General features: G+C 43.9%; 1 protein-coding gene and 1 long non-coding RNA gene across 4 annotated transcripts in view; one reads left to right on the top strand and one right to left on the bottom strand.

Annotated features, from left to right (window-relative positions):
• The window catches only part of IL1R2 (interleukin 1 receptor type 2), a 52,392-nt gene extending 35,754 nt beyond the window's left edge, over positions 1-16,638 (bottom strand). Inside the window, exon 1 of one of the 3 annotated variants that reach the window (XM_023552601.2) lies at positions 16,361-16,638. Coding sequence is in view for 1 of the 3 variants with exons in the window: in XM_023552600.2 (XP_023408368.1) it covers positions 16,361-16,374 (14 nt within the window). In the remaining 2 variants the exon portion in view is untranslated. Of the gene's footprint in view, positions 1-6,422; positions 6,846-16,360 lie in introns of those variants that run through there. The other 2 variants (XM_023552600.2, XM_010593566.3) reach the window with 2 other exon arrangements.
• LOC135227767 (uncharacterized) lies at positions 79-14,577 on the top strand. The gene is made up of 2 exons (XR_010317899.1): positions 79-9,085; positions 9,702-14,577. It is a non-coding gene; the product is annotated as an uncharacterized LOC135227767 (long non-coding RNA).
• Positions 16,639-22,111: the final 5,473 nt, after the last annotated feature.

Here is a 22,111-nt window from a genome sequence, read left to right as displayed (position 1 = left end):
CGTGACTGACATTAGCCTCAGGCGATACAAAGGTTTGCAAACCATGTTTAAAATTACTTGAGTACCAGAAAGTCAGACTGTATTCACTGAGGTGCAGCTGCTACCTGAAACGTCACAGAGCTACAAAGTTGGGCAGAATCTTAGAGAAATCCAGTCCAAACCCTTCCTGTTACATACAGGCGAAAGTAAGTCTGAAGTTAAATTTCTTCTAAAAATCACACGGCTGATCAGTATGAGAAGTGAGAGATCAACTCAGCAAGGACTCTGTTCCAATAGACAGGATCCTATAATGTTTTCCTCCTCAAATAAACCCCTACTCCCTAGCCTCCCACCTCCCCAGCCAAAAGGAATTGTCCTGATTTCCACTCTGTGGACTTTGACAAAATAACTGTTTTATTGTGACCTTTCCAGGAAGCGGCTTCAGACACTTTAACCAAGAACACATAGTAGTGATAGTTTTTTATAATCAAAACCTCAGAAACAGGTTGGAACCAAAGTTGCCATGTTGTGGGAAGGAGAAAGTCTTTGGCCGGCCTAGGGAAGAAAGAATGTTTTACAGAGGTTTGTAGGAAATCACTATTCTCCTGCCTTAGTTTCTTGAAATGCATTTTTAAGACACAGACAACTTAAAATTTCTGCTGAATTGACCTGCTTACCGGGAGAATAACATTTCAAGAGCAGCTTCTTCCAAGTATTTGAGTTAGAGGTGTTTGATTTTTTTGTTTGTTTATTTTGGTCCTATAACACACATTACCTGACTCACAGCGCTCGGCCGCTAACCAAAACGTCGACAGTTCGAACCCACCAGTCACTCCGCAGGAGAAAGATGTGGCAATCTGTTTTCGTAAAGATTACGACACTATGGGGTCACTGTGAGTTGGAATTGGCTTGACAGAAATGGGTTTAGATTTTCTGGTTTCAATATAAGGAAACAGAGAGACAGTATGAAACGCAGGGCCAGACACAAGCAGATGAGGGGGAGGGGGTATATGTGAAGAGTTGAGGAAAGCAAGAAAGAATACAGTGGGGGAAGGGCCTGACCCGTGGGCAGGGCACACAGCAGCCCCGGGCAGCACTCACAAGGTCGCAGGTCATCATCACTTGCCTTTGACCCCCAGGTGCCAGCCTCTTGCCTCAGGCTTCTGCTCGTGGGAAATATATGTGGACTAAATATCCGTGTGGTGCAAATAGTTAATTTACTAGGCTGCTAACTGAAGGGTTAGAGGTTCCAGTCCAGCCAGGGGCTCCTCGGAAGAAAGGTCTGGCGACCTGCTTCTGAAAAATCAGCCACTGAAAACCCCACAGAGCACGGTTCCACTCTGACAAATGCCGAGTTGCCAGGAGTTGGAGTCAACCCGACAGCAGCCGGGGTTTTTGGAGAGTATATAGGCATTTACTTGACCTTTGAATTTAATTTTGAAAAGTTGAAAGAATAATACCATGAACGTCAGCGTATCTCTTACCTAGTTCACCAACAAATGATTCACCTTTTCCGGAATTTACCTTATTCTAACTTTAATTCTCTCTCTCTCTCTCCCCGCCCCTTTCCAGAAATTCAAGCCAGATTCAGAGGAAGATGTGGGAAGAAGAATATCATTGCTGACGTCAGATGGACCTTGGCAGAAAGCAGAGAATATCAGAAAGATGCTTACCTGTGCTTTATTTGCTATGCAAAGGCATTCAACTGTGTGGACCATAACAAATTATGGATGACACTGGGAAGAACGGGAATTCCAGAACACTTAGATATGCTCATGTGAGACCTGTACATAGATCAAGAAGCAGTGATTCAAACAGAACAAGGGAATACTGCGTGGTGTAAGGTCACGAAAGGTTTGTATCAGGGTTGCATCCTTCTATGATACTTATTCAGCCTATATGCTGAGCAAATAATCTAAGCAGCTGGACTGTATGAAGAAGAACAGGGCATCAGGAGCGGAAGAAGACTCAATAACAACCTTGCTTACTAAAAGCAAAGAGGACTTCAAAAACTTACTGTTGAATATCAAAGACCACAGCCTTCAGCATGGATTACACCTCACCATAAAGAAAATGAAAATCCTCACAACTGGACCAATGAGCAGCATCATGATGAATGAAGGAAATATGGAAGTTGTCAAGGATTTTGTTTTACTTGGATCCACAATCAACACTCATGGAAGTAGCAGTCAGGAAATCAAATAATGTATTGCATTAGGCAAATCTGCTGCAAAAGACCTCTTTCAAGTGTCAAAAAGCAAAGATGTCACTTTGCAGACTAAAGTGTGCCTGGCCCAAGCCATGGTATTTTCAATCACCTCATGTACATGTTGAAGTTGGACAATGAATAACCAAGACTGAAGAAAAATTGGTGTCTTTGAGTTATGGTATTGGCAAAGAATATTGAATATACCATGAACTGCCAGAAGAACAAACGAATCCGTCTTGGAAGTAGTCCAGCCAGCATGCTCCTTAGAAGCAAGGGTGGCAAGGCTTCATCTCAGGTATACTGGACATGCAATCAGGAGGGACCAGTCCCTGGAGAAGGATATCACGCTTGGTAGAGGGTCAGTGAAAAAGAGGAAGACCCTGGATGAGATGGAACGACACAGAGCTGCAACAATGGGTTCAAACATAGCAATGAGTGTGAGGATGGTGTAGGACCGGGCAGTGTTTCGTTCTCTTGTACATAAGGTCGCTATGAATTGGAAATGACCTGAGAGCACCTAACAACAATAACTGCATATATACATACAAAAGCAAACCAAATGCAGTGCCATCGAGTAGATTCTGACTCATAGCGACCCTACAGGAGAGAGCAGAACTGCTCCATAGGGTTCCCAAGGAGTGGCTGGTAGATTCAAACTGCTGACCTTTGGGTTTGCAGCCAAACTCTTAACCACTACACTACCAGCACTCCATGCACATATATAGACAGACAGATTCATGAGTGTGTGTGTGTGTGTGTGTGTGTGTATAGTCTCTGTGAGTCGGAACCAACTGGACCGCACCTAACAATGAACAGCAGACTTAATTTACCCAAAAGATCAACTTTTCTTTATGTCCATCCTCGCTTCATTCCAAGGAGTTTCTAGGCAACTGTCCAATCTCTCTGAGTCGTGTGGCACATGCCTCCAGAAAATAAAAACAAGCTGGCAGTTTTTGAATATTAATAAAGTCAAATAGCTATCGTGCCATAAACATAGAATTTACTCATTCCCAGTTTGGAAAATAAATTTCTAAAAGTCCAAGCATACTCCTTCAGGAACATGGTATAAAACCCTTCTCAAATTCATGGAAAAGTAAACATTTATATCAAAATTAATGTTGGAAATTTTTTAAGTCAAAGCTGAAGTAATATAAAAAGTATTTTTGAACTAAGCCTCTGGAAAGCACAGGTTTCTAAGAGTTTAGGGAGTAGAGAAGACCCTCAAGGTGCAGATACATGACCACATTTGAGGCGGCTTTTGTGGAAAAAAATGTTCTGGCTCAAAGCAGAACCATTGATGGTTGTCCACAGATTATTTTTGTTCTACAGAAAAGAAAAAAACTGATTTTCTTTTTTCCAGAATTAAGAAAATTCAGTCTCCAAGCAGCACAGTAGGATGGCTTCTGGTCTGCTTGGCCACGTTAGAATTACAGCCCCAAAGTGTCCTTTACAAGGTTCCTGAGCGGCGCACATGGCCTGTGCTCTCCTGCTAACCTAAAGGTTGATGCGTTGAACCCACCGGTCAGTACCATTGACGAAAGGCCCGGTGATCTGCTTCCGTGAAGATCACAGCCAGGAAACCCTACGTCGCTCAGCTGTGCTCTGTAACACATGGGATTGCCATGAGTTGGCGTTGACTCCATGGTAATGATTTTTTGAGTTTTTTGTTTTGTTTGTTTGTTTTATGTCATTTAAACCATGTTCCCCGCTCCCTGGTGGGGCCAGGAAAATGGAACTGTTCACTGGAAAGCCGTGGCTTTGGGTCATGTTGGGCTGACTCTCAGAGGGGCAAACCTAGAGAGGCTAAAACATGATTCCACCAAGGGCTACACACTCTCTTCACATACCGCTTTTTGCCAACAAAACAGCATTTTCACTAAATCCACTCTTTCCCCATCAAATATTTGAACTTGATCAACTTCTGCTCTAAGAACCACTGACTCAGAGGCACTTCAATAAAGCAACGCATCTTCCCATTCATTCAAATACTCGATTCACAATTTCCACTCCCAGTAAGGCTGAGTCATTGAGAGGCCCCAGGAGGCTGGGCCATCAGCTGAGAGAGGCTCCCTTCCCCTTCCTCCTACACCAGGCAACAGGTTCTCCCACAGGCTGACACCCCACAAGACTACTCTCCTAGCCCCAGAATAGTCAACATCCTCCTTCAAAGTGACTGATGAGGAAACTAGCCACGAGGCCCTAAGTACTAACAGTGTGAATCAACCAGGCTTCAAACACTCCCAGCCTGATACTTGTGTAAGACGGATCCCCTGGTCTGTACCACTCAGAGGACAAAACTCGTGAAGCTGGTAGAGCACATCATCCCCATTATAAACATGAAGCAATAGAGATAGACTTAAATACATTAAGTAACTTGCCCAAGGCCATAGAGCTAATGAGATGATAAAGTAGGATGTAAACACAAGCCTACACAATCCTCAGTCTTGGTACTCTTTCTTTGCTCTGTAGAAGCATCAAAACCTGGAACTAGATCAACCACGTATACAAGACAGGACAAGGAGGAGAAGGCAGGAGGGAACAGGAAAGCTGGATGAATGGAAATGGGGAACCCAAAGTCGAGAAGGGGAGAGTGTTGACACGTCGTAGGGTTGGCAACCAATGTCACAAAACAATATCGCTATTAATTTTTTAATCAGAAACTAATCCTCTCTGTAAACCTTCATCTAAAGCACAATAAAAAAAAATTTAAAAACTGGAGCTGGGGGGTTTCAGAAGCCATTAAGTTCAGGTACCCACTCGTACACCCCAAATCCAGAATTCCCCATAGATGGCCAAGCTTAGCACTTCCCTCAGTGGACACCTCCAGTCTTGGAAAGTTCCCATGATCAGAAACTTCCCTGTCATTTGAGTCCACATTTGCCTCCCTCGAACCTCCACCCATTGGTCAGATTCCACCCTCTGGGGCAGCTCAGAAGAAGTCTGTCAGGACCTTCCAAAAGTCTTGTGAGCTAGGGAAGTCTGTACAGAGAAGAAGAGAAAAAAGCCTGACAGGCTGAATGTGAATCCCGCCTCTCTTCCTTGCCAGCTGAGTGGTCAGGGCAGGTCAGCGTACCTCTCTGAGGCTCAGTTCTCTCATCTGGAGCTAAAATGGGCGTAACCTGACTGCCATCAAAGGGGGATTAGATGACATACGATATGTAAAAAGCTTAGAACTGTGCTGGTAAAGAGAAAGCAGTCAAGAAGGATGGCTCTTGTCAGCATTTTACAGAAGCAGAACCAGAAACTCAGAGAGGTAAGTAACTTGCTCAAGATCATAGAGTGGGCAGAACCTAGATGAGAAGTCAAATCTTCCACTCTCTTTGCATTCTGCCTAATTCTTGCTTAAGGTCCATCCCACAGCCTGAGAACTTTCTAGTAGCATCGTCAGTAACTTAGCAAACAACAGTCACCGTATGTGCGACTTTACATAACGCTATCAATAAACCCTTGTGCATAAATCCATATTATGGAAATATGTTTACATATAAACACACAATCATAAATACACATACACGTGTTCTAAGATTTCAAATGTCTTCATTCAGACTAACACCTTAGTGGTAGAGTGTTTGAGCACTTGGAACTGGAGGTTGAAACCAGGTTCCAGTCTTCACTCTACCATTAATTAGTTATGTGATGTTAGGCAAGCCATTGAATCAGTCTGGTCACAGTTTCTTCATCTCTAAAAAGCAAGGGTTAGGCTGGTGAGAGCAACGAAATCCCTCCCAAGTGTAAAACCCCAGGATTCTAAGTCAATCTGGATTTGAGTTTAGGCTTCAGCCCGGGACGCTGTTTCAAATTCTAAAGCACCAAGCCAGGGGGCTTAATCAGACAACCACTGAACTGAACTGGGTCAGCTCATTTGCTTAAGGTCCCATAGCTAGCAAGTGGCAGAGCCAAAACTCAGAACTCCTGCATTCTCCTGGGTATTGGAGTTCTGCTCTACGGGGACATTCACCGAGTCGTGTGAATTAGCAACCGGATGCTCTGTATTGGCGTGAGACAGGGATTGGTTGTGAGCAGATGCATACCCTTTAAACCAAGTGATGCTTTCACTCTCCAAATTTCTCTTCTAACCTGAGTATAGCAAGTGCCTCAAATATTTGAATAATCAATCATCCAGAAAACTTGTCCACCTAAAACATAATTCAGACAGAAGAAACGGCAAGAAAAATCTAAAGAGCTGAAAAATAGCCATAGGATCCTGGCACAAAAGCATATGTATTTTACTCACAGAAGAAGCTCTCAAGCCCTTGTTGAGGACCACTTTTCTCTTTACGAGCAGGAACGTGACTATTTGCTTCTCAGAGTGGCAGGTTGTATTTTTCAAAGATAGCCAGGACAATATCCTCCATCCCACATGGTCTTCTGCAATATAACTATACCACTTTGACATCAGAAGGTGGAGTCCAATTCACCTCCCTTGAATCTGGGCTGGACTTGTGACTCTCGTGTAACCAATAGAATGCAGCAGGAGTGATGCTGTGTGATGTCTGAGGCTAAGTCAGAAAAAGTCATGCAGCTTCCACCTGATTTTCTTGGGATACCTGCTCTGAGGAAAGCCAGCCAGGCTGTAAACAGTCAGACTACCCCAAGACCACCTTGCTAAGAAGGCCATGCGTAGGTGCTCTGGTTGACAGTCCCAGCTATGACTAGCCTTCCAGGAATCCCCTCAATGGCATCAGTCACATAAGTGCCAACAGCTAAGTACCACTGTTAGAACTATAACAAACCACATGGAGTGGAAAAAAAGCCTAGCTGAGCCCTTCTCAAATTCCTGACCTATAAAATTTGTGAGTTATAGTAAAATGGTTGTTGTTTTAAGTCACTAAGTTTTGGGGAAGCTTGTTACGTAGCACCAGATGACCAGAATTCTCAATCTAAGGAAGGTTAGAGGTAGCAAATTAGAAAGAAGGAGAGGACTCTGGAAGAAAATATACAGAAAGAAGTGTCAACTGATTGCCCAATGTTATCTAGTGCTGCTGTAACAGAAATACCACAAGTGGATAGCTTTAATGGAAATTTATTTTCTCACAGTTTAGGAGGTTAAAGTCTGAATTCACGGTGCCAGCTCCAGGGGAAGGCTTTCTCTCTGTCAGCTCAGAGGAAGGTCCTTGTCTCTTTTAAGTTTCTGTTCCTGGGCAGTCTTCATGTGGCTTGGCACCTCTCTTCCCCCATCTCTGCTTCTCTTGCTTAATCTGTTTTTATATCTCAAAAGAGATTGATTCAAGATACACCCTACACTAATCCTTCCTCATTAACATAACAAAGACCACCCATTGGCAATGGGGATTACAACCACAGACATAGAGGTTAGGATTTACAACACATATTTTGGGGGAACACAATTCAATTCGTAACACCCGATTACAAAGGAAGAGACAGCAAAACCACTAAAACCGATGTAAGGAGCAAAGAGTGCAGCCATCTGGGCCTTTAAGGGTGCACATAAATGGTTCCCTCCATCCCACTGTGCTCTCTTAAGGGTACAATGATGTTAAAGCACAAAATAGTTGATGTTCCTAGTGATTTCCCAGAGTCATAAAAAAGAGTCATAAAGAGAGGTTTAAATTTTGTTCAGAATCCTCTTTTTCTAGCATAGGGCAATATATGCAATTAGGATCATATTTTCATTGATTTGCAGTATGTTTCCCTTCTTGGACTGTGATGCTTCTGCCACTATAGCCCCAGGAAAGGGGAAGAACAAAGGCCCCACAGAAAGGAGGGAAGTGGATATGATGTAGAGGAAGTTCCTTCTTGGTTGGAAGGGGAAGTAGAAGAAAAAGGCCCTTTGGGTTCCTGGATGAAAGGAGGGAAGTTGAAAGAGGAAGCAGGTAGATACTCCTGCCACTTATTCTGGATTCAAAACTGTTGCTCTGCTTCCAAATTGGGTTTCTAGAGGAGTCCCACCTTGCAAAGAGTGGTTACCAAGATGGGGAAGCTACAGAAGAATGGGAATAAAGATGTGGCATGCTTAGGTAGAAGGGATTCTAGGGTTAGTTCCCTATGTGCCTCAGTTTTTTGTTTTGTTTTGTTTTTACTGTTGTAAAAACATGTATAACACATTTGCCAGGTGTACAATTTAGTGACATCAATTACTTTAATCATGTCCTTTCTTGCCTCAGTTCTTAGCAGAGAGGGAAAAGATCCAGACAGTCCCCTGTATTTCCAGTGGGGAATAGGGGAAGGTTGAGATCTGGGCTGCCTTGGAGCTGCCGTGAAGAAGGGCAAGGGGACCTACAGCCCAGGCTACAGGGTGGTCAGTCAGCAAACAGCAGTGTGGCGAACCATGAAAATACTTCCTTACTGGTGGGTAAGCCCCTGAGCACTCCAGTCAGCTACCTCAGGTGCCTCAGTGCTCCCCTAAAATCCCCCAGACTTCCCCATAGTCCAGCAACAAGTGTGGCCACATGTTTTCTGATTGGCTGGTACTTATGCCCTACTGGTAGTTAAATATTTTGACTATCACATCCACGGGTAAACAGTCTAAGCCAAGAGAAAAACGAGGCCATGGCCAAGACTCAGAAGACCTGTGCAGCCAGAGAGGCAGAGCGGGGCCCAGTCATTGGTAGCTCTGACTCTGACTCAGCTGAAGGATAAGATCGTGGGTTTTCCCAGCCACAAACCTCAGTAGCAGATTCAGCAGAACATCCAGGGACCAGACCGGTCCAAGATATCTCCATGGAAGCCAGTGAAGACCCCCAGGTCAGCAAGTGTAAATTAGTTACCCTCCCCACAATTCCCTGTGCTACATCATCTTCCTATTAGTCTCAGATACCTTTCTGGCTAGAAGAGGCTCTGTGAGAAACTCTGAAAGACTGAGCACCTACCCTAAAGAGCCTGAGTAAACCCAAAAGAAGAAGATTGAAGCCCACCAAATGGAGATAATGTGTACTGGTAATTTAATTTACCTTTCCTATTGAGATGGGACCTTAGGAGACAAACAAGATTCTTATTAGAGAAGTTACTAAAAATACATTTTTTGGCATAGGTTTGTAAAAACAAAAACCAAACCCACTGCCGTTGAGTCAATTCCAACTCATAGCAACCCTATAGGTAGTGAGTATAAATTTTCACCACGTACATAGAGTTTAGAAATATTTCCTTCCAAAATGTCAAAATGTAAAAACAGATGGGATTTTCTTTTTATGCTTTGAAAGATTGTCTTCTGCTCTCTGGAAATTGTGCCCACCTAGAATGAGTCCTTCTCTGGGGTCACAGAGAACAGCAGCTTTACTGACTGAGCCCAGTATTCATGAGAGCAGATAAAAGTCAACCTGAAAAAATGAGTGAAAACTCATTCTAACCTAAGAGATTGTTGTCTATATTAACATGTTGGGAAATCCCTCACCACAAGAAAGCTCAGCCTTTAGCCTAAAAACAACCCCAGACTTATCGGGGTTTCCACAGATTCAGAAAGTCCCTCCAGGAAACCTTTTGCTGTAGTCCGGGGCTGTAGGTAAATGTTTTTCCATTTGCATATTCACCCCCTCTGACTTCTCTTGGTTTGCAGATGCTACTCAAAACCACCCACTGCCAGTTTGCAGATGCTACTCAAAACCACCCACTGTCCAGTCGATTCTGACTCATAGCGACCCTATAGGACAGAGTAGAACTGCCCGATAGAGTTCCCAAGGAGCGCCTGGTGGATTCAAACTGCCGACCCCAGTTTATTCCCTGTGATGAGAACAGCTCCGTGAAGCTTGGCCATCTAAAAATCTTACCTTCTTTTCCCCACAACTCCAACTGACATGACCAATGAACAGAATGTGGTAGATATACCAATATCTTTTCTACTTTGGAGTATGCACAGGGTTTCACTTCTCTGCACCCTTAAGGTTAGGGATGGTCATATGACAAGGTACAGCCAATGAACAGTGAGCACCAAGAGCATATGTCGCTTCCAGGCCAAAGACTTAATTGCCGTTGCTGTATTCTCCAGCCCTCTCTTCTCCCACCATGGTGACGCCAGAACCCTTGATGGTATACCTCAGCATCATAGGATGGTCAAGACACATCTACTGACCCACTTGAGTGTTCCTGCTATGTCTCTTTCTCTTTTTGTTAAATAATAATAATTCCTCAAACCCTCAGTTCTCATATCAAAACAATGAGAATCCAGTAGATGATATCTGTAAATTCTGTTTTGAAGCTGACCTGGTTCCTTGAATGACTATGATGAGTCATCCCAGTCTGACCAAACTGAGCAATGGGGATTATGTAGCATGAATGAGAAATGAACTCGTGCTGTGTTAAGGTACCAAGATCTTTTTTTAAAGTTATTTCTGTAGTATAACTTGGACTGGTACCCACAGCAATGCAGAAGGATCAAGAAATTGTATTAGCTTTCTATTGCTGTATAACAAATTACCACAAACTTAGAGACTTGAAACAATACTCATTCATTAGCTCACAGATTTGAAGGTCAGATGTTTGGGCCCTACTCAGCATCGCACAAGATTTTGGCTGGGCTATATTCCTTCTTGGAACTCAGGGTCCCTCTTTCTTGCTGGCTGTCATCCAGAGGCTGGCCTTGGCTCCTAAAGGCCACCCTCTGTTTGCTGCCACATGGGCCTCTCCAGGACACAGTAGTTTGTTCCTTCAAGGCCAAGAAGACAGGACCTGATGCTGCTTTCAACCTGTCTGGCTTGTTAACTCTGAGCCTCTTTTAAAGTTGTTCTTACTAGGTGCTGTTGAGTCCATTCAACAGAACAGAATGCTGCCTGGTCCTAAACCATCCTCACAATCTTTGCTACACTTGAGCCCATTGTTGTAGCCACTGTGTCAATCCGTCTCGTTGAGGGTCTCCCTCTTTTCTACTGATCTGCTATTTTACCATGCATGATGTCCTTCTCCAGGGACTGGTCCCTCCTGATAACACATCCAAAGTACGTGAGACGAAGTCTCGCCATCTACACCTCCAAGGAGCAATTGTGGCTGTACTTCCTCCAAGACAGATTTGTTCATTCTTCTGGCAGTTCATCGTATATTCAATATTCTTTATCAACACTTTTAAAGTGCTTGCCTGAATATGTCAGACCCAGCCAGGATAACCTCTCTTTTGATTAACTTGAAGTCAACTGACTGGGGACCTTAGTTATATCTGCCAAATTCCTTCATCTTTGCCAGATAAGATAACCTAATCACCAGAGCAATGCTCCAACATATTCACAGGTGCTCCTCACTCAAGAGGAGGGGATTATATAAAAACATGGGCCAGTGGGGGTCATCTTAAAATTCTGCCTACCTTAGTCATTTTTTTAAAATTTAGAATCCACCCACAGCTTTACATTAACTTTTTCTGTGCTCTGAAATAAGGTGATCCCTTCTAGAATTTCCAAGAGCCTTGCCACTCGAAGTGTGGTCCAAGGACCAGCAGCACAGGCATCTCTTGTGATAAATGCAGAATCTCAGGCCCCACCTCAGACATGCTGAATCAGAATCTGAGAGTAATCAAGATGCCCAGGTGATTTTGAGAAGCATTGATCTTTACAACTGGCTCATTCTTAAACAAAGGAGCCCTGGTGGCACAGTGTTTAAGAGCTATGGCTACTATCCAAAAGGTCGGCACTTGAAATCTACCAGTTGCTCCTTGGAAAACCTATGGGGCAGTTCTACTCTGTCCTATATAATCGCTGTAAGTCCAACTCAATGTCAATGGGTTTTTATCATTAAGCAAAGTAGGAAGATGTCTACATGGTGTGAGAGCAGAGTTATTAATCACTGGGCCCTGATCACCCCGGCCCTCTTGAGCTAGAGTCTGAAACTTATAATCTTATAATGATGGTGTTAATGATGATGATGATGACAGCTAACATAGGTGAACACCCATCATGTGCCAGGCACTGGGAAAAGTCTTGACATCCATTATTTCTTTTAATTTTCCTAGCATTTTATGAATTATATAGTACTATTTTCATTTTATAGATGAAGAAATCAAGGTGTTCAGAAGTTAAATAACTTGGCCAAAACCAAAAAACAAACCAGTTGCCACTGAGTTGATTCCAACTCATGGTAACCTCATATGTGTCAGATTAGAGCTATGCTCCACAGGGTTTTCAGCAAATGTGATGGTTCAGAAGCAAATTGCCAGGCCTTTTTCCCAAGGTGCCTCTGAGCGTATTTGAACTGCCAACCTTTCAGTTAATAGCCAAGCACTTAACCATTTGTACCACGCAGGGGCTCCAAATAACTTATCCAAGGTCACACAAATAGAAGCTGCGGGGCCAGGATTTGTCCCTCATCCCTGTCATAGATTGAATTGTGTCCCCAAAAAATATGTGTCAACTTGGCTAGGTCATGATTCTCAGTATTGTGTGGTTGTCCACAATTTTGTGACCTGACGTGACAGTAAATTCTAACCTCTATGATATGGTGGCATAGAGGTTAAGTGCTACGGCTGCTAACCAAAAGGTTGGCGGTTCAAATCCACCAGGGGCTCCTTAGAAACTCTACAGGGCAGTTTTACTCTCTCCTATAGAGTCACTATGAGTCATAATGGACTTCATGGCAAAGGTTTATGATGTTAATGAGGCAGGATTAAAGGCAGTTATGTAAGTGAGGCAGGACTCAATCTATAGGATTAGGTTGTATTTTAAGTCAATTTCTTTTGCGATATAGAAGATACAAGTGAACAGAAAGGCAAGGGGATCTCATACCACCAAGAAAGCAAAGCAAGGAACAGAGTGTGTCCTTAGCACCTGGGATCCCTGTGCTGAGAAACTCCTAGACCAGGGGAAGACTGATGACAAGGACCTTCCCCCAGAGCCGACAGAGGAAAAGACTTCCGCTAGAGCTGGTGCCTTGAATTCAGACTTCTAGCCTCCTAAACTGTGAAAGAATAAACTTTTGTTTGTTAAACCCACCCACTTGTGGTATTCCTGTTACAGCAGCACTAGATATACTAAGACAACTGCTTTAGCTTAGTGGTTATGAGATCATATTGTCAAAAAAAATTTAAAGCTAGTCCAGGAACTGAAATCTGAAGGGATCACAGACCAATCCAACCTGTGAATATGCTTTATTCAGCCAGGAGTGTTGGTGTTATTTTCAATGGAATAAAATTTTCTCAGAAGGAAAAGCTCTTTCCATTAGCCACAGGCCCTACCACTCCCTATTGGGCAGCAACACAGATTTGACTTGACTGTATGGGCCTGAATACGCTCGAGTTTGCAACCTCCAGTCACATCCAGGTATTCTTAAACTTCCTCTTGATATTTCATGAAAAATGTCTGGGCCATGAATATTTTCCAAGGGTCCTTAAAAATGGCAAAGGGCCACGCTTCTCTCTCATCTAACTCTTCCATCTAATAGATGAAACTGATGTCCAGAAATGTGAAGTGACGTGTGTAAGGTTTCACAGTGGGATAATATCCAGGTGTTAAGCTAGGCTCTTCTGACTCACAATCTAGGGCCAGAATTATTTGCCTCCTTGTGTTTAGGAAATTATTTTTGCTTAATATATAACAGCAGTCCTTAACCAACGTATGCACCAGAATCACCTGAACGGAGTTTAATAGAGATTCCCAGACTTTAATGCAATTCCCCAGAGAACCTATTTAGCAGGTCTGAGGCAGGGCCTGAGAAGCTATATTATTATCCTTTATGCTACTCGTGGGTCAGATGCCCAAACCGAGGTAAAGACCGTTGGATAAATGACAGGTTTGGGGGGCAGGTTTTAAAGGGAGAAACAAGTGGTCTCTGAGTAGTTTATAAAGAATGGGGCAGTGAAGAGGATAAGAAACGGAATAAAGCCCCAAAAGCCAAACCCATTGCCATCAAGTCAATTCCAACTCTTAGTGACCCTATAAGACACAGAAGAACTTTCCCGTAGGGTTTCCAAGAAACAGCTGGTGGATTTGAACTGCCAACCTTGTGGTTAACAGCCAAACACTTAACCACTGCGCCACCAGGCGCCAAGAAATGGAATAGGACAGTGGTTTTCAACCTTCGTAGCACATTGAAATCACATGGGAAGCTTAATAACTACTGATGCCTAGGTCCCACCCTAGGAGCGCTGATATAATTGGTCCAGGGTGCCAGAGGGGACCGGGATTTTTAAAACTCCCCAGATGACTCTAGTGTTCAGCCAGGGCTGAGAACCATTGGAGCAGGGGACTCTGAGAAGTTAGAGGTTCAACATCATCTCCCCCACTATTATTCTCATGCAGCACTGGGTTTAACCTTTTGGTGACCCAATTATTTTCTATGCTGAGTTTTTTGTTGATAACATGTGTTTTCATTAATGAAAGCATGCTGAATCATTGAGTGTGTCTGAATTTTCGGTAGGCAGTATGGATTTGTTGTTTTTTCCCTGAAGCCTACTCTAAGTGTTGAGTGGTACATATGAAGTACGACTAATCTACCCCAAAATCCCCACCAGGGTCTATTGATACACATGTAAACAAAAACCCAAACCAAACCCAGTGCCATCGAGTCAATTCCAACTCATAGCGACCCTACAGGACAGAGTAGAGCTGCCCCATAGAGTTTCCAAGGAGCGCCTGGTGCATTCGAACTGCCGACTCTTTGGTTCACAGCCGTAGCACTTAACCACTACGCCACCAGGGTTTCTGGGTACATACAGACGGCACTGGGCTGTGTAACAAATAAAAATTTTCCAAATCTGTATTTTTCCTACCCAAAATTCAGACACTTCATACAATCAATATCCTGTAAAAACAGTCATCGCAGCACCGACGGTGCATAGTTCTACTCTGACACACATAGGGTCGCCATGAGTCAGAATCAACCTAACAACTGGCTTTAGTTGTCAAACAGGCCAGTGTGGGAAGTTGGGGTGGGGACGGTGAGGGGCATGTCTGCTGGAAAGGCCTCACTGGGGGCTCCCAGGCCTAGGAAGAACAAAATGGGACAAAGATTACCCTTCCAGCTACTCCCAACCCCTAGCCTGAGCTTCCTTCTTGCCTTTTATAACTCCCTTTAAGCCAAACCCATTGCCATCAAGTTCATTCTGACTCATAGCGACCCTACAGGACAGAGTAGAACTGCCCCATATGGTTTCCAAGAACTGCCTGGTGGATTCAAACTATTATGCCACCAGGGTTTCCTTGTGATAACTACCGGTGCTAAAATACAAATATAATTAAAATGGACATAATTTTAAATGAGATTAAAGGGAAGGCACTCTCTTCTGTTTACGCATGTGGGAATACCACATGGAGCTAGTGGAGGCTCACTACCTCTTGGGAAGACAGTGCTCTGAGAAAATAGGTAAGGGAAAATATAAGCTTAGTGGGAGGTCAGGTGCATGGGATGGAGCTGGGACGGACTGTGGAAAGAAAAGCCAGCAGCATCCACTCTGGACATGCAGTGCTGAGACGGTTTGAAAGGTGAGGGCACTCACCTGCCCAGTTTACGGAAAAGGAAAGTCAGAGACATGAAGGGTCTTGACCAAGAACACAACATATTAGAAGCAGAGCTTAGGGTGGGGAGGGGGGGTGGGCCCAGAGGGGGCTGAGACTCTAAGAAGAGGAAAAGCCTCCAAAAGGTAATGGGATTCAAGAGAGGATGTTTCAAATAGCAGTTTGAATGCACTAGCTGCTCCTTGCAAACCCTATGGGGCAGTTCTACTCTGTCCTGTAGGGTCGCTGTGAGTTGGATTTTAAAAACACACAGCTAGTAAGAGACAAAGCTGGAATCGGAATCCAGGCCATCTGACTTCAGGGGCCACACACTTTATGACACACTCTGCTCCCTCTCAGAGACAATCACAGGCATTGGGGTGAAGTCCGCACAGAAAGTCCACATAGGAGAAAAGTTACACTTATTGAAACAAATAAAGTATTGCAAACTAGAAAATTCCACGAGACTTCCAAGGAAAAAAGCCTCTCAATTCAGCTTAAGTCTCAGATGTCCAGTCTGTCAGGAGGTGGAAACCTGTCTGGGGCAATGGATTTCCTCTTGTTGGATTCCATGGCATCTTTTGCCTGTCTCTTAGACCCCTAGAAGAATCTTAGAGACGCTATGCTCCAGCTCCTTTGTTTGACAGAGAGACTGAGGCCCAGAGATTTTCAAGGATCACTTAAGGTAACACAGTGAGAGTCACACAGGTGAAGAAGGTCACAAAGGTGAAGAAGCTCAGGTTCCATCTAGAAAGGGACCCCAGGTGTCTTGACCCCCAGATCTCTCTCTCTCTCAAAAGCCACTTACCTGCGGCTCTGCATTCTTTCACGTTGTGGCTCCTTGCCTGGGGAAGGCTGCCAGTCTCGACTTTCACCTGTGGTGGAATCTCAGCAATCAAGGTAGGGATTTATACTCTTCTGGGCCAGGGATTTCCTAATCAGGCTTGTGTCACTCCGCTCCAACTGGGTTGGGGTGGACACACCTTTTTCCTCCTCACAGAGGAGCATCCCCCCGGGCTGCAGTGCTGGGTATGTGATCATCCAGATGGGGAAGTGGTGAAGGAAACTCTGCGTAAGTTTCCCTATTTTTTTGTGACTCGTTAAAAATTATGTGTTTCCAGCTGAGAGGTGGTTTGAAAGTGATGCGTATTTTGCCCAACAATGGTGCTTTTAAAGAGAAAAAGAGGCCTTTTCAATTGTTAAGTGAAGAAAGGGAGCGATTTTCCAATTCTTTCTTCCAGTTTGTGGAATTTGGCTAACTGAATAGTTATAGTCTGGAAATGGATATTCTGCCCTAAGTACAAAACCTGTCTCCTAAAGGTCCTTACAAGCCCAAAGGTGCTGCTGACTTTTCCCCCTCTCTCCTCCACAAGTCACCCCTGTGGAGTTAGAAAAGGACAGAGCCCAGGCACCTGAGCTCGTTATACACCAACCTGGTCATCCATGGTACCCATAAGTTCAGGGCAAGCTTCAATTCTGCCTTCAGTTCACCCTCAAGCCTGGTTATTACCTGATTAGGGTCTGTGCCCTGGTGCAGTGGAGCCAATGAAAGGTACTCCAACTCAGAAAGAGAGAGAAAGTTTATTAGGAGGTAACACCAACGGCAAGTCCGGCAGCAACACAGCCTGTCTTTATGGAGTCCCAGAAAGCAGTTTTCACATCAGAGCTTATGTAGCATTTTTGCAAGGATTACATAATGTTTTCAAGCACGGAGCCCACAGATGGTGGGATGAGTATATATCACAACTACAAGAAACTCCGTATTAAACTAAAGATATATATTTGGGACATCTGGACTCTAATCTGTATGTTTGTAACAGGCAAAAAAACTTACATAAAAATCTCCCGGCTAGCGGAACGGACTGCCGAATTTACTCTGACCAAGATAAGGAAAAGAAAGTTGCAGACCAAAAGTGCCAAGCAGCCTTCCTAGCTGCCATCTTGCAGGCTGAAGGCCATCTCCCAAGAGAACAAAGAGGAGGAGGGAGACCGAGGTTGCAAGAGTCAAGAAGGCCTCACGTCCCTTTGGAAAGAGACCAGTGCAGTTGGTGCAATAAAAAAACTTACAGGTTACCTACAGTATCATTATGGCATTAGTTATGTCAAGCTTTCAGTCGCCCGTTTTGAAAAGGAGAAAATATGTTTTGAGGTATTATGGTCACATGGTGATTGAAATCCTCTGCTGTCAGCACTAGACAAGACCTCAAAGGCCTTGTGGTCCTGCCATCTCCTCTATATGAACAAGGAAGCCAAGCGAAGAGGGTAGGGGACTTGGCCACCACCTCTCTTCAAAGGGTATGGGGCCTGGGTTCAAACCCTCCTGGTCCCCAAGTGCTGCGTGCTCCTCCTCAGTTTTCTGCTTTCTCTTTTCTATATACTGCGCATGGTTTAGGTGAAGCTATAATTTGGATTCCCCCGTTAATGGATGGAAAAGAAGAAAAATTTTCAAAATAGACTTAAAAATCTACGTTATTAACCTTAATGACATTTTCTGCCTGATTTACTGCTTGGTATGGCAATGAAACCAGGTTCTGACAGGTGAAACTGTAGGTGAAGAACCTCTTAGATAAGTCTTAGGAATTTGATATGGGGTACAAATGGCTTACAATAAAAAGGGCTGTGGGAGGGGGAAAGGGGAGTTGTTGCTGAAGGGGTATGTTGTTACTGCTCAGGGTAAGGAAAAATGGGAAATGGATACTGGTGATGGTTGCATGACATGGTGAACATAATTAATGTCCCTGAATAGTATAAAAATGGTCAAAGTGACAAATATTTTGTTACATATATTTTACCACACACACATATACATCAAGAGGGCCCATTTGCCTAGTATTATCCTTTTGCTCTCAGGAGGGCCAACACTCAGACTGGGTAGATAAAATCAGAGAAAAATACAAAGTTCAAGCTAGACAGAAACTTAGAAATGCTCAAATCCATCCTCCATTTTACTGACAAGCACACTGAGGTCTAGGCATTTAGGGGGAACACAGGTTAATAAACTGTATTAATTTAAGGGTGTATGCAACTTCACAATAGTTGGAGTTTGTTGGGCAAGGGGCAAATGTTACATGGTATTCATGTTTATTCTTTTATTCCAGTGACCTGTTGTGGGTGGAATATTTGCTTTTGTTTAATAATTTTGACATGGTAAGGTTGAAGACCAGCACCAATCTATCAGTATTGGGGTGGCTTGTGTGTTGCTGTGATGTTGGAAGCTATGCACTGGTATTTCAAATACCATCAGGGTTACCCATGGCAGACAGGCTTCAGCAGAGCTTCCAGACAAAGACAGGCTAGAAAGACAGGCTTGATGCTCTGCTTCCAAAAAATAGCCAATGAAAATCCTACAGATCACAACAGAATATTGTCCAATATAGTGCTGGAAGATGAGCCCCTAGGTTGGAAGGCATTCAAAATACACAGCGGCCGTAACAATGGACTTGAGCATACCAGTAATCTTGATGATGACGCAGGATGGAGCAATGTTTCCTTCTGTCGTACATGGGGTCACCATGGGTTGGAGCCAACATGACAGCAAGTAACAACAACAACAAGGTTGAAGAGCGAGCTATAAATTTGAGTCAAGTCAAGGAAGTTTCAAGGTTGTGAATTCAGCCCAGCAGGAAGATCTAACCAAACACAGTCATCATTCCAGGATGAAGGACTTGGTAGTAACAAGTCCTTCTCTCCATGTTCTCTCTTTGGTCAACCAAACACGCCATTCCCATCTGACCTCACTTGGTTGGGATCTTATTCACTAAATATCACAGGCAGCCCACAGTTTAATATAGCCAAAGAGAGGAAGTGAAAAAGTGCAATCTGACCTCGGCCATGCTTAAGTGTAACTGCTGATCTCATGATCTATGAAGAGGAATTTACATAACCTTGCTTCTTTCTATGGAAAAATGCAATCACAGAGTCTTAAGAGTTGCCTGCACAGCCCTTTCACTAACTAATACTTCAGACCCAACTGTCACCCATGTGTCAGTCCCCATGCCCAAGGTAGGTACTCAAAGAACAACGGCTACTTTTCCTGCTTGATCTTTCTTTCATGGCCTACTTAGGGTCATGAGGTACAAGACTGACACTGTCCTGTTCCTACTATCAACAGCGTATTGGCCTCAATTTCTCCATCAACTGATGGGAAACAAACAAGGCACAGAACGTTCTGTAATATCTTGAAATCCCCTGAGGTTTGAGGTGAAAGTCATCCAGGATGTTTATTGCAAGGATTGAAACGGTGATGCTTCACTTTTTAGAGCCAGGGGGCCTCTACAGTCTGTGTTCTCATCCAAAGATCAGCAATGTCCCCTGACAATTCTTGTGGCAAAGTTCCAACCCCTTTTTCTTCCTTGTGATGTGGAGACCAGACAACAGGGTGAAGGTGGAGGAGAGAAGGGGAGCATGCGTTGGCTGCTACTTTGTGTGTCGTAATGGTAACTAGGTATCCCTGATTTTATGGGACAGGCACAATTTCAAATATCCTGTCATATTATCCCCATAAATTCGCTTGTTCTCATCTGATCATATTCCCTAATTTTGATTCAAGAAAATAGAGCCATTGCACCCATAAATTAAAGTTAGCAGTCAGACCTCATGAAATTAAAGATTCTAAGGCCCATCTGGGTCAGCTGGACAATGACAGGGAATAAAAAAAAAACAGTTACCATCAAGTCAACTCAGAGTCATGGCAACCCCAAGTGTATCAGTGTAGAACTGTGCTCCACAGAGCTGTCAATGGCTTGTTTGTCAGAAGTAGGTCACCAGGAACGTTCTTCTGAGGCACTTCTGTATGGAATCGAACCTTTAATCTTTCAGTTAGTAGGCTGAGCACGTGAACCCTTTGCACCACCCACGGATATCAACTCTATGTCTTATTCATAGAGGCAAGAGAAAATCCAGTCCCTACCCATAAAAAAAAAATTTTTTTTTTTTACATAATCCCAAATTAACAAACTGAAACGAAAAACTTCGTGTTTGGAAAATACTGACCACAAATGGGCTTCAGTCTCCTGAGGTAAATGGGCTCTGCATTAGCTTCCTATTGCTGCAGTTACGAGTTTCCACAAACTCTGTGGCTGAAATCTCTTACAGTTCTGGAGGTCCAGAGTCTGAAATGGGTCTCCCTGGGGCACGGTGGTTAAGACTTACGGCTGCTAACTAAAAGATCAGCAGTTCAAACCCACTAGGTGCTCCTTGGAAACTCTATGCGGCAGTTCTACTCTGTTCTATAGGGTCACTATGAATCGGAATGGACTGGACAGCAAAGGGTTTGGTCTTACGGGTTTGGCCTAAAATTAAGGTATCGGCAGAGCTGCGCTCTTTCTAGAGTCTCCAGAGGAAAATCCATTTCCTCATTTCTTCCAGATTCTACAGCCTGTCCTCAGACCTCAGCTTGTGGCCCCAGGTCACAGCGCCTTTCTCCACTGCTTCCACCATCCCATCACCTTTCTCTTTCATTGCCCTTCTTGTGTCCCTCTTATAATGACCTTAGTGATTACATTTAGAGCCCATTTAGATAATTCAGGATAATCTCACTCTCTCAAGGTTCTTAATTTTATCATTTCAGCAAAATCTCTCTTGCTATATAAGGTAAGAGTTACAGATTCGAGAGATTAGAATGTGGCTGTATCTGTTGTGCTGTTGATGTGTGCTGTTGAGTCATTTCGACTCATAACAACCCTATGTGACAAAGTAGAACTTCCTCATGGGGTTTTCTAGACTTCAGTCATTACAGGAGCAGATCACCAGGTCTTTCTCCCCTGGAGCCACTGCGTGGATTTGAACTGCCAACCTTTCAGCTAGCAGCTGAGCACTGAGCCATTTACGCCACCTGGCAAGCAGCGGTGCCCTGGTGGCTGTGGGGCCGCGTCCTCCGCCCGTTCCCATTGCACACAGCAATATATCTGGGCACCGTTATCCAGCCTACCACAAGTTCCAAGATTCCTTTCAGTGCTTGCGCTATGTGCTTTACGATTCTACTAGAAGCATAAAAAATGTTCCGAGTGATTACGGATTGTCGTTGTTGTTAGGTGCCGTTGAGCTGGTTTAGACTCATAGTAGCCCCATATGTTACACAGTAGAACCATACCGTAAGGTTTTCTTGGCTATAACCTTTTCTGATGGCAGAGGCAAGGGGTAGGTTTGAGAACTTAACCCTTTGTGCCACCAAAAAAAACCCATTGCCATCGTGTCTATTCTGACTCATACTGACCCTATAGGACAGAATCGAACTGTCCCATAGGGTTTCCAAGGAATGGCTGGTGGATTTGCGCTACCAACCTTTTGGTTAGCAGCCAAGCTCTTAACCACTGTGCCGCCAGGACCCCGTTATTATGGGTTTGTTGTTGTTGTGTGCCATCAAGTCGTTTTTCTGACTCATAGTGACCTATATGGTAGAACGGCCCCCAATAGGGTTTCCTAGGCTGTAGTCTTTACTGGAACAGATTTCCAGGTCTTATGGATTTGTTGTTGTTGTTATTGTTGTTAGGTGCCATAGAGCAGTTCCAACTCATAACAACCCCTTTGTACAACAGAACGAAACACTGCCCAGTCCTGC

Source organism: Loxodonta africana, chromosome 15 (assembly GCF_030014295.1).
Source record: "Loxodonta africana isolate mLoxAfr1 chromosome 15, mLoxAfr1.hap2, whole genome shotgun sequence".
NCBI classification, from domain to species: domain Eukaryota; kingdom Metazoa; phylum Chordata; class Mammalia; order Proboscidea; family Elephantidae; genus Loxodonta; species Loxodonta africana.
This window is presented reverse-complemented; position numbering and strand designations above follow the sequence as displayed.